Raw genomic sequence first — 15,025 nt, forward strand, 5'->3', positions numbered from 1 at the left:
ATTTGGTGTAATTACACGTTAATATTTTGTGATTTGAAAAATTATATTTAGTACTCTTGAGATTTGCTTCCATCTAACAACTAAATTCCTCAATTAGTAAAAATTCACCAAATTTAAAAATATTTAAAAGAAAAGAATATGAATAAAAATTAATAAAGAAGAGTCGTATCTCAAATCGTTGTAATCTAGCTAGTGGTTATAGTCGAATACTATTCGAATTCGAATAATTGTTAAAGTATTTGATGAAGTTAAACGTACATCATAATCTATGATAATCTCCACATGATAATAACTTGGTTCTTGACTACGGTAAATAAACTATAAAATTAAAACGACCTGCATATCGCATATGCAATTTTTGGAGAGAGAGAGAGAGGGGGAGAGAGAGAGAGAGAGAGAGAGAATCCACGTGGGATTATTTGGAAATTCCAAAGTTGTCTGCGTTGGATGGTTTTTGGCAATCCCTTCACCGCCGCTTCCTTCGTCTTCTTCTGGGTTGGAACTATTCTTGAATTGAATGCACCTCCGCGTTTTTCCTGGTCGATTACGCTGACTTTTGACTCCTCTCTATTATTTTACTAAAATAAATATTTATATTTACGCCCATAATCTATAATTTATTTCTATAGATTATTCACATTTTTTGTATAATTCTAAAGTTTGTGTAATAATGTTGATCTTTTTAGGAATGTATATATAATTTTTTAAAAAATAAGAATTATTTGTATAAACGATTTTGATGTTTATGATGGGTGTATATTTAATTTTTTAAAAGATATGAGTGATTTCTATAAATAGATTATAAGTCCGAGGGTGTAAATATAATTACCTTTTCTTTTAGTATTGCATAAAAGGATTGTTCCTTTCTATTATCTATTCTTTTTAAACATTGCAAAAAAATAAATGATTTTTCAATCTGATTAACTGTTATGATTAAAAGTAAAAAATTATAGCAACCAATAATAACCACAAATTGACAATGAATTGTTAACTGTTGTTTAGCAGGCGATGTCAAAATATGATTAACCATAACTAAAAGTCATGGCAAATATTTTGATCGTAGTTAAAAATTGTGATGTGGACATAATAAGTGTTGCGACAAATACTTTAATCATAGCTAAAACTATGTCCAATATCAATTAACTGCAGTTAAAACTTAAGTTGTCAAATTACTTTATTTTACTATGCTTGATAATATTGAGGAACAATTACACTCCCATCTCCTGAGATTTTTGTGTAATTAAATGTAAAAAATTATATCTAGTAATCCTGAAGTTTGTTTCTATATAATAAATAGGTTCCACCATCAGTCAAAATTCATCAAATTTGATGATATAAATAAAAAATGAATAAAAAATTAAATTTACCACCGATTGACTTGTTACTGATTTATTGTAGGTCAAATAATTTTTTTTATGATCAAATTCACTTCTACATCTCTTCACAAGTTAATGCATGTTAAGCGGTTTATCTTCACCGTTATAAGGGTAGTTTAGTAACAAAAGATTTGCTTGACTTATTCCAGGAGGGACGCTCACTATAAGAAAATTATAATAAAAAAAAATTATCATAGTTTTAGCTATGATTATTGTTTCGACTTCGTTTACAAAAACAACAATTAATGACCATTGCGAAGTCATAATTTATTTGCATTCATCATAATTTTTTTAATTAATTATAATAATTAACTATAGCGAAAAATTTCGTGCCTCTAGATTGTTGTAATAAAATTGGAATTCAAGTCAAGATTAGAGCTGGTTTTTGCTCCATTTTTCATCAACTTTGAAAGTTACTAGTACAGAACACAGCGATAAAGCAATTTGAACATGAATTAGAGAGGATTGATTATTCCTACTGAATTTTCTAAAAGGAGAACTTTATATATATATATATATATATATATATTTCCCCCCCTTTATTGTCGTTGAATTGCGAATTTTCAAGAACTCTAAAGTTTGGTCGGTCAACATGAGGGAAAATTATGTCATGAAAATTATAAATGTCAACGCTAGTTCGAATAATGGTACATAAAAATGATATAATTTAGATTGTATATGATAAATCTTAATTGTACTTACTGACGTATTTTTTGGATCAAGTGTTTGTTTCCATATTAAAAATTATAATTACGCGAAAGGAAGTATTATTATTTTTTTTATCATAGTTAATTTTAATAAAAAAATAAAAAATTGTGTGACGGCTACTAATTAACTTTAGTTATGCAAGTGCAACAGAAATATTGCAGGCAATGCCAAAATATTAGCTGCAACATAAAAACATGGTGAATATCTTGGTCATAGTTAAGTTTATTACAAATTCTTTAGTTATTTTTATTACAAATACTACTTAACCGTGGCCGAAATTTAAATTTTCGCATTAATTTTATTCCATCGTGGTAGATAATACTAATTTGTCATGATTTTTAAATTGCAATCGTTTATAATATATGGATTAGTTCATTCTTTTGTAGTGTCATCAGCATTAATCAACTCAAATTTTAAACTGTACAACAGTTCGACGATCATATTTAAACTGTAATTTCATCGAAAAAGCGTTGTGGCATCGTATATGTTAAATGGAATAAAAGATACAACATGATTTGAAATATATATATAAAAAAAAAATCCAATCTCGATCATTTAAGGCTACCTGAGTACTATATGATTAATTAATATGATTTGATGTGTCGATTTGCAATAATTTTGAGGTCTATCAGTTTGGGGTTATTGGCAGATATTATTGTGGTGGCGTGATTAATAAATGTTGCAGCCTTCCATCCTAAGCAATTCTTCTATAAATGTGAAGAGCAGGCTGCCCAAATTGCACCTGCCACTACGTGCCTACTCTTCTTTTCTCTATTTGCTCTCATTTATTGCTATTTGGCTAACACTTTGCTCTCCAATTTCTTCCCACCAATAATTTAAATTCCAATTATTTGTGCTTTGTGGACTCAAATTAATATAATTTGCAAATGAATTATGCATTCAATACTACTTCCATGATCATCCTTTCCCTAGATGGTACCTTGTTTTCTCAAGTAATTAACTTTTTTGTGTGGAATAAATGGTTGATGTGATTCGATTAAATAAAACGTGGGATGTGATAAATTAATATATTCTTTTGGTATTTATTAAATTGAATAAAATGTGGGATAATCTGGATAAATTATCAAGCATTATTCATAATTTGATAGATTACTAGCAACCCGTCATTTTTTTATAATAAACTATAGATCGAAAGTTGCATAAAGTTGAAGTATGTCGTTCTTTCTTCATTTCTTTTTTTTATTATTATTATGAATGAATTACAACCTAATTTAATTAACTCCACAGAAGGGTCCGAAAAAAGGAAAGAAAAAAAAAAGTTGAAATTTAGTTTGTCCGAGTTGGAAGCAAAATATTAAAAAAAGAAAATTCAACAAAAATGTAGATGTTGAATTATTACGTAGATTGCGTCACTGATGATGCAAAATGAGTGTATGTGAATTTATTACCGTACAGTTAAGATGTGAACAGTTGAGAGGTGAGTTCGATACAATCCCATGATTGCCAACAAACAATCCCTAATACTGTTCAGACTTTCACTCCCTCTCCCATTCCCCCCACCTTATCCCTTCTTCACATTTCTATTTATTCTTCTTACCTACTTCTTCTACAACCTAACTTTTTACATTTTTTTTCCAATTTAGTATGATATAAATATATCAATTTTCATTTTCAACTGTATTTTTTAAAAAAATATTGATGGATTTTAAATTCCTTTCATGTGGAGTAATTTAAAATTTTCTCTCAAATTCAAATCCTTCGACTAAGTGAGATTTTATTCACGAACTAGACTATGATTCGATTTATATGCATTTGTTTTGAGTTCGATCTCATTAACCTAAGTGTGTTTTGATATGTTTAGTAGAAGCTTTCTTAAAGATCATTTTGCCCCTGTAGAATACAAAATTTACCAAATAGGATAAGGATTTTTTTTACTCGATCAGGTTCGACCTAACTCAATTGATCTAGAGATCTATGATCACAACCATTGATGAGGCTATTCTGGACGCATGGCTCTGTACATCTGACACTACTCAAACCAATTGACAAGTATGCATTTAATATTGAAAACATGTGTACTTTATTTGTCCATGTATTGGACTAATATTATAGGCTAGTCCAATATTTTACTTCATAATGCTAAAGCTCAGTACTGTACCTCCAGCCAAACAATATTACCCATTTAGCCTATTATACTATTTTAGTTTATTACCAATTTCTTGTTATGGGGGTATTTTTTAAGTGGAAGAAATTAAATTATCATTTTTTTTTAAAAAAAAGGGGGGGCAATTTGGGAATTTTGCTACATATCACTTTAAATAATCACATGGTGTAAACAAGACATTATAATATCACTCTTTTTAATCCCTCTTTTATTATATTCAAGTAAACAAAAAACCACATTTTATTAAATAGTCATATCACACGATAACTCCACTCCAATCATATCTTTCAATTATTACATCATCGAAGTACACGTTTCCTAAGAGTTCTTGTTTTTTGGGCACCATCTCATTAAAAAGTCATTGATGACTTTGTCTGAAGAGTTTTAGCTAGGTACCATCCAACAAACCTAATTTGTATTTTCAGATCAATTATTACTCTTCAGGTTGAGGATCATTTGTAGACCATACCTCGAGTTCAGAATCACAGACATCAGTGGATCCCATTGTCAATTCAGATTAGCCACCTCACAACAACCTTGACCCGAATCATAATATTTTTAGACTTAAATAATTAAAGTCCACAATAATGATTGAAACTCAATGTGTTAGGGTTAATTTATTTATAACATACTTGCAACGTATCTGTGTATATAAGTATTGAAAAAAATGCAAGCAACCCCCTTGTGATATCGTAAATGAGCAAATTACCCCCTTATGAAAAAACAAATAGCGATTTACCTCCATATATTTTTAAGTCTATATTCAAGACGTATTTTAATATCATACAAAATCATTTTTAAGAGCATTCGTACATCAGAATTCATAAAAATAACACGAGTACACATTTCTTACTTTTTCTTTAAGCGATAGTTATATTATTACATTAATATTTTAATAAATTAAGTAACATATAAATTTAATCAATATATTTTTATAATTAAAAATAATAAAATAAATTACAACAAACTTATACAAAATAAGACAACAGTAGATAGGAATGCTATTACATATTAGCCGTGAAATATGAAGAATATTCCCAATGGATGGGCTGCAATGCCACGTACCAACATGTCATACAACTTGGCCTGCAAGAGTCAATCGTCAACATCAACGACCTATGTGAATCGGAAGTAACTTCTTTGCAACTTCACCCCCAACATATACTGCGTAATTCTCTTCCCTTTCCTCTCACTTTCCTTACAACTTCACTTTTTACTACTTAAATTGTCATTAATTATATTAAGAATAATAAAGATTTTATTTTATTATAAAATTGACTTTTATTAAATAAAGATTATCAACAAAAAAAATGATAAATTCAATAATAATAATACGTAAACTAATTATCGGAGCACACTCGATGTACATGCATAGTTTAAACTTTTTATTGTGTCTATTTGATTATATAAAAGAGAACTAAAATAATGACAGTTCTTGAAATATTTTGTATTAATTTTATATATGTATCAATAGAATATATCAATAAAAGAAATTCTAAAAATATGGTCATTTTATATAAAAATAAAAATAATTAAGAGTATTTTAATTGATATATATTTAACCAAACCAAAACTTCGACTCTCACACTTAATAAACAGTACAGAGAATATTGGTTTTAAACTATTAATAATAATAATTTTACATAAGATGGAGACGAAAATTGATTTGGCGTAAAATAATAGTGTGTATGTGTGTGTGTGTGTGTGTGTTGAAAGTTGGACAAGAACAATAATAATAATAATAATAATAAAGTAAAAGAAGCAACCAAACTTCTCTCCGACCAATCCAACCCCTATATAAAACTCCCCTCATTTAATCCATTCTCTTCATCTCTCTCTCTCTCTCTAAAACAAGATCTTCACACAGAAATGCAGACAAGTGTGGAAGAGAAGCTCAACCCAGATCATAATTTGTGCTCGGAAGACAAAATGAGTGAAGATTTCTACACCCATCTGAAGTTGAGGGAAGAAAATGAAGCTCCAGATGATGATCATGGTGATGATGATGAAGAGGAGGAGGAGGAGGAGGAATTTTCTTTCATGTGTGGAGGAGCAAATACGTCGCCTATAGCGGCGGAGGATGCTTTCTATAACGGCCAGATCAAGCCGGTTTTCCCGTTATTCAACAGGGATTTGCTATTTTCCGGCGAAGATCCCATCGCCGCTGCCGCTTTGCACGAGAGCTTGCCCATGAGGCCGCCGGTGAAGAAGGTGTTCGTGGAGACGAGCGAGGAGAACGGCCAGGTGACGCCGGAGAATGACGAGGTCTCGGGGTCCTACTGCGAGTGGTCGGACAGAAAGGCGGTTGAGGCGTCGCCGGAGGCCTGCAAGAAGAGCAACTCAACCGGGTTCTCCAAGATTTGGCGGTTCAAGGATTTACTGGGCAGGAGCAACAGTGATGGGAGGGACGCTTTCGTTTTCTTGAACAACGCCCACGCTCCGCCTCCACCGTCCGCGGCGGAGCAGTCAACAAAAGGAGACGAAATGGGTGAGAGGACAAAAGTGAAGGAGAAGGCGAAGAAGGGCGGAAAGGGGAAAACGGCGGCGGTAAGGGTGTCGGCACATGAAGCGTACTTGAGGAGTAAGGCGAAGGGGGAGGAGCGGCGGCGGTCGTATCTGCCGTACCGACCGGAGTTGATGGGGTTCTTTACTAATGTTAGTGGTGGATTAACCAAAAATGTTCATCCCTTTTAACCTCAGAAAAGGGTTTCCATTATTATTACTATTAGTCTTCAATTGTACATTTTTCTCTAAAATATCTATATATTTAGGACATTTATTTTTTTATTTATTTCTATGGACTTGAAGGAAAATAACTCATTAGTTGTATTTTTCTTATGTACAACAATATAAATATATCAATATAATTTCTAGGATTTAAGTTTATTCATTGTGTGTAATAATTTTTATTTTTATGGTAAAAATAAGTTGTATAAAAAACTGTAAGTTAATCGATAATAAAAATTGAGAGTGTACGAAAATAAAAGTTAAAGTGCAAAAAAATTAAAAAAATAGCTTGGGTAAATTATAGCCACCTCCTCCGAGGTTTGGCATAATTACAAATACCTCATCGTTGTTTGAAAAATTACAAATGTCCCCTTTATTTTTAACATCCGTCTAATAACAAGTTCATTCTGTTAGGTTTTCTATTCAATTTTTGCGGTGAACTGCTTTTTTGGATTATAAATTATAATTTTATATATATTATAATTTTTTAAAATATTTTTATGAAATAATATTCCCTCTAGATTATTTATTTTATCCACTCTCAATTTTTTTATATTTTTTAACCTATTTTTTTTTTAAAAATTCAACAGGGGTAAAATAGTAATGTCCGCTTCACCTTCTAGTGTTTACATAATTATTTTCTATTTGAGGGGTATATATAATTTTTTAAACAACAAGGGGGTAATTCATAATTATGCAAAATCTCAGTAGTTGTAATTTAACTAACTTAATACTTAATAATAAACTACAAAAGTTGTAGGAAGTTGCTTATCACTTTTAACTTTAATCAACTTAATTTAAATAGTTTAAAAACAAAAATTATAAAACAAAACACTATTTTCAATTTATTTTTCATGATAAATATTTAAAATAAATGTTTGCAAGCACCTCCTTAATATGAGATTGATGATATTTGTGAGATTGGTATTTAAATATTTTTCCTTAGATGACAAAACGAGATCATTTTTTATGGACCGTTGAGAATAATTAGATCCAATTCATGAACGGTGGGGATTATCTATCATATTTTAATTTCGCATATTGGCATTGTTCTAATGTATGAAATTTTGAAAATTAAAAATATAATTAAATTAAATGATAATTTAAAAATGTTATGCATATTATACATATTAATTTGATGCTATTATGTCACAGTAAAAAGGGGATAGAAGATTTTTTTACCGTTCACTGTGTTTTGATGGGTTGTTTTTGCATTGTTCTAAGGTAAAAGGAAAAATAGTATTTTTAGTTTTATTAAATTAGGTTCGTTTTAATTTTAATCTTATTTTTTATGATTTTTTCACATTGCATTCTATAAGTAAGAAATTCTCATTTTCAGTCATCACGAAACTTTTTCATCCAATAATTAGGGGAAAAGTCATGGGTCCGTTAGTCCAACATGTGTTTGAACTAACGACTCCTTCACGACTTTGTTAATTATTGGACTGAAAAAAGCACATGAAAATTAAAAATGAAAAAAAAATTAATTTATAGAGTGTAATATAAAGAAATCATAATAAATTAAACTAAATTAGAAAAGACTCCAACGTATACGACCAAAAATACGATTTTTTTCAAAGTAAAATCATCAAACATTTAGGCATATCACAGACAAAAGGACTTTTCCAATTGTTGGCATCCATAGCTGGGTAAATAATATTGGGGTTAGAGGGTAATTAAATTTATTTAACTTTTTTTATAAATCCATACATCTTATAATATCTCTTTTAGACTTATAAAATGTTTATTGTCGTTCTAAAATAATTTCTTAAAATAATTAGATAAAATAATATCACAAAACTTACAAAATGTCGATCATGGCAATTAATTGTAATTAACAGAACCAAAATTTGAATATAAATTGGAAATTCTGTACTTTTCTCAAAAAAAGCTTATAAATTTTGAAAATTTTATGTTGTAAATATAATATAAAAAATTAAAAAAAATTCACTTACAAATATCGGTTTATGACTCCACGACATTAATTTTTTTGTTGGGTCGATAATACCCCTTAAATTTTTTCTTTTTTTTTTTGTAAAATGTGATGTGTTCTTATTTGTAATACATTTTAAATTATAAAAGTATTTATTATATGCACGCACACAACGAACAACGAAGGAAGGCTAGTATTAAAAAAAAAAGAAATATAAAAATTCATCCAAACAGGGTCAAAAATATAGGGATGTGCATTAGGTTGCACAAATTCGGACCATAAAAGAATGTAAAATTGAGAAATTTTTTTTGCTTGGATCAAGTTTGGTTGAATCAAATAATTATAAAGTAAGTGTATTGATTGATCATTTAATAAATTATATTTGTTATATAATTAATTTAAATTTGATTGAATTAGATTCGAACTAAAATTTGTGAAAACTAAGAAGAAAAGATGTGCGGTGTAGGTAACCCAAGTGTTAATGTTAGGTTTGGAGAGGAGAGGAGGGGGTGGTGTAGTGTGGGTAGGGGGGACACAGTAACAGCTTATTCAACTTGGTGGACCCCAACTAACATAACCCAAAACTAACATGCACCCCACCACTTTGCTTCCCAACTACTTTGATATTCTTTTCTATTTATTTTTAAATATAAAAAAATTTGAATGACTTCAAGTTGGATATAGTGAGGAAGTGTTGGACGCTTAGGTGATTTGGGTGGCGTGCAAGCTCATCTGGGTATCTTATGGAAGAATTTTGAGCTTATTGCTGAGTTGGTTATTTAGAGCCAACAATTGGCTTCCAAATTTCAATGTGTTTGAAAATCTTATGTTGGTTATAGATGTACTTCAACATCACCTACCAACAAATTGCCTGTATCCATATGTTAGGGTTCCACTTTGATGTGGGATTCTTGCAAAATATCTACTATTTTAATATAAGTTGTACATTTAATTTATTCATTCAAGATCTTTACGATTCGAGCTCGATGGACCATAAATTTTAATATGTACGGACTGATTATCATGATCATTGTATTATTTTAGTGTTTATAATTCATGTGAAATCATAAAGTCCTCCATGCAGTAGGTAGAACTTTTGCTATTCTAATATTCTTACAGTTTTCATTATCTTTTTTCTATGACCTAATAATTTAAGCATCAGATAATCATAACCGGAGTTTTCCGGTATAGTTTTGAGGGTTATGTGTTGTGTAAGATCACATCCTGGATAATCAAGGTGTATTTTCTTTTTTTTTTTTTTTTCATGATTTAGAGTAGCAAACACTTTAAAAGATAATATTTTGAGTTTTCAGCACAACACACTTGTATTTAAATCGAATCTCTTGGGAGATTTTATAGAAAAAGAACAAATGAAAAACTCTGGTGAATTGCTCTACTTTCCCGGTAAAGAAATTACGAAAGGTGGATATAATTATTCAAAATTCCCCCGCCAAACTCCCATTAACTAGTCGGTGAAAATTTTCTATCACACTTAAAGTATTACACATGAATGTAATACCAATATATGATTGACACATGTTCCTTTTGAAAATTTAAAAATATAATTAAATTAAATTAAAATTAAAATTTTAAAATGAAACAGCATACTGTATACACGTAGGTACGACATCAATGCGTAACATCAAAGTGGGACAGAACATCTTTCAACGCAACCAAGAACTCTCGTCTTTATTTCTCCATTTGAGATATACAAGTTAAGTTTGGTCTCTTAGCAACAAACCAAGTTCTTCAAGAACTACTAACAGCAGCATTAGCATATAACAAATAAGAAGAAAACTTTCCTCTGACTAATACATCCTGATTATTCTTGCCATGATAAGCGACTTGTTTCACTCTCTTGTCCACAACCATCCTTGCAGCAGAACCTTACAATCATGCACATGGGCTGCTCTTCTCATATCCAACGGTACAGTACGGCATTGTTCACAAAGGGGGCACCACCTCCCTGCACAAAGTATACGTAAAATTGACTCATCATATAAGCAAGCATACACAAAGGCAGATGCTGCAGCTGATCAATCATACCCATTCACCTATTCACTTGCCTCACTTCTCTGATGCAAAACTCACAGAATACAAAGTTGTATGATACAGACAGGATTTTACGTGAGAGTTAAATTTTCACCGCAGATCGAATATTTCCAGTCTCAGGTTTGGGTTGAAAATGATGTTGGTGGAATCCTCGTAAATGGGGCTTCCATTAGATGTTTCTCTGTGAGTGTGAAAGCCCGTTTCGTGGCATTCCCTCAGAATGCTCATCCCGTCAGGGTCGGACAGTCTGAAAATTCCGCATTTTCTGTGACAAAAGATAGGTCCGGAAATGGTTGAGGGATTAATGGTGCAAGAAATTTTTTACAGTAATAGATGTAGTCCATCTTAAAGAAAGAAGAAGTACTGAAAATTTTGTAAGACCTCGAATGGTCGGTTGGAGCCATGACAATGCCCACGGCTTCCGGTACCATCACCTTAACCGATGAAATGTAGAAATTAGGTTATGAATATAAAGATGTAAGCAAGAGAGACGGAAGAAAATAAGCACATAAGGAGACTTGCATGGTGATAGTGTGACAGTGATAATAATGTCAGGCAGAGTACCACTAAAACTAGGAAAAGTTATGAAGTATAACAATAGTGTTATGGTGAAATACAATTAGACCCTGCGGTAGAAATGAGATCAATTACCTGATAAGTATATTGGGTGTGCAGGTCAATTGATGACATGAAACAACTCTGAGATGGATGTGTCTGAAAAGTTACAGAAAAGTTCAGGTAAAAATGAACTTCTACATCCCTTTGTAAAACGTAAACATACAAAACCAATGGAAGTAACATAGGAATGTCGGGAAATTGATTCGATGGAAATTATGAAATATAACTTTAGAGGAAGGAGTGGTTTCTTAATATATAGTTATACTTCCTGGTGTTTTGCCAAGAATGTAGATGCTGCAGAATCTTGGTCTGAAGGTCGGCAATTCATGGTTTTGCTACTTATGCATAAGTTGCAACTTTGCAACCCCTTGATAACCAAAAATTATTGAGAAAAAGATAACCAGTAAAAGAACTCACATGTGTAAACAGATAAAAAGATGCGGTAAAAAATATTGCAATATTTATCAAAATCAAAGATTATTTTGTTAACAATAAAATCACCAGTTGAAGATGGGACTGCCAGGTATTATTTGATGTAAAAGTTAAAACTGATCAATTTTGACATCCATGATGAAAATGTGATGATACGGGACCACACATCACCTAACTGCATGCCCTTGAAGGTAGTTACGTTTGGTCTTTACCAATTTTCAACAACTCCCGTTGCAAAGCTACCGCAATATCCTTTAACACAGGAGCCTCATTCTTTCTCAAGGATTCACTTTTACAAGCATTGGCCTGCTTTTGTTTTTTTTTACATAATTCAACTATGCTTATTGGTTAGGCTCAGCCCAACCACAGGCCAAGGCCATACCATTTGTTATATCTTGTTGAGTCCTCATAATTGGTTAGGCTCAGCCCACGAGCAATCAGGCCTTTAGGCAGGATTGACTGACTCGACAGTCCTATTTTCTAAGCCAGCTCTGATGCCAACTATAATGCCCCAAGTCCATTCATAATATGGCTATGCGTCATGCATAAAACTTTTAATCTTCCATTTTGTCTATTTGACACCACTTTCTACTATGGGTAGTGGTATACCTGACAAATGTGGGCATATTGATGAAGAAAAAGAAACTGAATAACGTACATGAATCCACCCAATAGGGAATAGGGACTCTTCGTTTTGAATGGCATAAATCTCCTCCTCATTTACTGCTTGACACTATTGAACAGAACGACAAAATTACACACTTGGTATATTAGGAATGAGCTTAGAAAAGCAACTAGGAAGTCTTTCATTTTTTAAATTGCCATTCTATGAAAAGGCTGGAATTCTTACAGAATTGGAGGTGGCCTCCTGTTTTGGAATTATGAGAGTAGTGACGTAGAATGTTCCATCTTTCTGCACAATCATACCAAAACAAAGTAAATTCCAAGGGAATAACATGTTTTCTACAATTTGTACCGACATTTTTCTGTACTATATGGAAACTAGTATAGCGTGAAACAGGACAAAAGAATCCACCTTAAAACCCTTGACCATGACAGACCATAGAAGGAGGATGTTACTGTCAAGAAAAATTATTGCTGCTTATCAAGAAAGGCAAAGAAGAAACTTGATTTGAATCTTGTAATAAAAGAATGTTATAAAGAAAGGATTGAGCATCTCTTCATAATTAAGAATACAAGGAAGGAAGACAAGACGACTGGTTGTGAGAACAAAATACGGTAGTAGAGCTAGTTTTTCCTTCATAATTTTAACTAACGCAATTATTACTTGTGTTGGTGCCAAAAAAATGGTTGCTGATGACATAATATGATACTAATGCAAACTTTTGTCTGATGCCATGTCAGTTGTTATTTCTTCATAACAGTATCAAATACCTGACAGCTGATTTCCACAACATATAATACTTATTATAGAATAAATAGAACTTACAAGGAAGGCGCCAAGAACTCCACATGTCTCAAGATTTTTCTCAGTGTTCTCCCTAGCAGCAGTAAGAAAATCCTCCATCAGGCATCCTGACTGATGAATGTTCATTATTATAAGTATTTATATAGTGATCAAATATTTCTCTAAAATAATTTGCAATTTAGGTACCAGGAAATGGTGTGGTAGAGTATGGTATTCATCATTAGCAGCAAAAGATATACATTTTACCAATATAAAGTTCAGTATCAGAAGTGCGACCCTTTGGATTTTCATATCTTACCATATGGATGTCCTTGAGATGTTTAGATGCTGCTTGCTCATTGCTTGACAAATTTGATTGATCATCTACTGCATTTGGAACTGAGAACCGTGATGTTTCAGGTCCATGAGGAGGAGGCTGCAAAAAGGAGATTCCGGGGGATGGAAAATACTTTGTGACGGAATGCACATCAATCTTGCAACAAATTTCCCCAGCCATGGAACTAGTTGGCCATCATGTACTTTATTGAAGTCAAAACTATGCAGCAACTGCTGAGATTTGTTGGAGATGCTGACACAGCCTCTTCCTTGTTAAACATGTTGAAAATATAAATTTAGCTGCAAAAAACTTCATTGGGTTAGGTCAAAATGTATGTAAGGTTCTAGCTTGTGAAAGCGTTAAATCAAAAACTGAAACATATGGTTAGTTTCCGATCCTAATCCAGTTTGCCTGGCTCCTTTTAGAGCAGAAAATGAAAAGGGCCTATACTTGAATAATTGCTGATTACAATGTCACTCGAACAAGTTAAGTCCATCAAGAACTTTTCCCAATTCATCCTCACTATGAGTGTTTATCATAATCCAGGCCCATATATCATCTAAGTAACTTGAGTACTAACAAAAGCCGTAGTTATTTAGTTTGGCAGAAAGGTTCACTTGCCCAGTTACTGTGTTGTCATGATGCAAAAAACACTGATTGCCCTATATATCTTTTAGACCATTACATGTTCTTGCTGCCCTGTGATACATGTTCGCAGGAATATATATGATTTTCTTTATTAAACATAGGGCAGATTGAAAAACCAAAAAAGGAAAAAGGTCCCATCTTAGGAAATAAAATCTTAATTCAGAACATGAGAACAGGAATAGATCATTTAATTTGAGATTAAGGAGCATAATTCATGGTATCAGAATATGATCAGCAGCTCAAGAACTGAAAATGAACCCAGCAGATGACAGTTGATAACATTGAATTAAACAAAACCCAGAATTCTAAAACAAGTAACTCGTAACAAGCAAGAAAATCTACACGCTTCGACAACAATAACTCAAAGAAAGGGAAGAACGACCCACCATCATCGGCAGCCAAAACTGGTGGCGGCAGATAGGAAAGAATCAGCTGCCGTACACATCTCTCTATGTGCTCTGTTCTTTCTTTAATCTCTGTATAACAGATGAATTATACCCAGATTTTCTACGCAAAAGAGAATAGAAGTTGCAGGTGATTTGATCGTTGGCCTGTTGGGTCTGTGAGGGTGATAAGGCGAGGGTGGACTAATGTTTTCTGTTCATCCATATTCCAAGTGTTAAAACACAGGGGGTGCTATGCAATTTACCCTATAAATTAT

At 32.1% G+C, this 15,025-nt stretch overlaps 2 protein-coding genes across 8 annotated transcripts; one reads left to right on the top strand and one right to left on the bottom strand.

Moving 5' to 3' along the window:
• On the top strand, positions 6,079 to 6,903 carry LOC105168262. The gene has a single exon (XM_011088271.2). The coding sequence runs from the start codon at positions 6,079 to 6,081 to the stop codon at positions 6,901 to 6,903; it is 825 nt and encodes a 274-aa protein (XP_011086573.1).
• LOC105168263 (AMSH-like ubiquitin thioesterase 2) lies at positions 10,533 to 14,988 on the bottom strand. 7 transcript variants are annotated; one of them, XR_848323.2, is made up of 9 exons: positions 14,751 to 14,988; positions 13,699 to 14,015; positions 13,422 to 13,511; positions 12,822 to 12,884; positions 12,630 to 12,704; positions 11,573 to 11,635; positions 11,303 to 11,355; positions 10,936 to 11,186; positions 10,533 to 10,835 (listed from the first exon to the last, which is right to left on the bottom strand). XR_848323.2 is itself a non-coding variant. In XM_011088272.2 (9 exons), the coding sequence occupies exons 2-9, from the start codon at positions 13,894 to 13,896 to the stop codon at positions 10,814 to 10,816; spliced, it is 735 nt and encodes a 244-aa protein (XP_011086574.1). In that variant the 5' UTR covers positions 13,897 to 14,015; positions 14,751 to 14,988; the 3' UTR covers positions 10,533 to 10,813. The 7 variants fall into 7 exon arrangements, 4 of the variants coding, with proteins under 4 accessions (XP_011086574.1, XP_011086575.1, XP_020551587.1 ...); XR_848322.2 differs by having other exon boundaries at positions 10,924 to 11,186; XR_848321.2 differs by having other exon boundaries at positions 10,916 to 11,186.

This window comes from Sesamum indicum, linkage group LG8 (genome assembly GCF_000512975.1).
Source record: "Sesamum indicum cultivar Zhongzhi No. 13 linkage group LG8, S_indicum_v1.0, whole genome shotgun sequence".
In the NCBI taxonomy this organism is placed as follows: Eukaryota; Viridiplantae; Streptophyta; class Magnoliopsida; order Lamiales; family Pedaliaceae; genus Sesamum; species Sesamum indicum.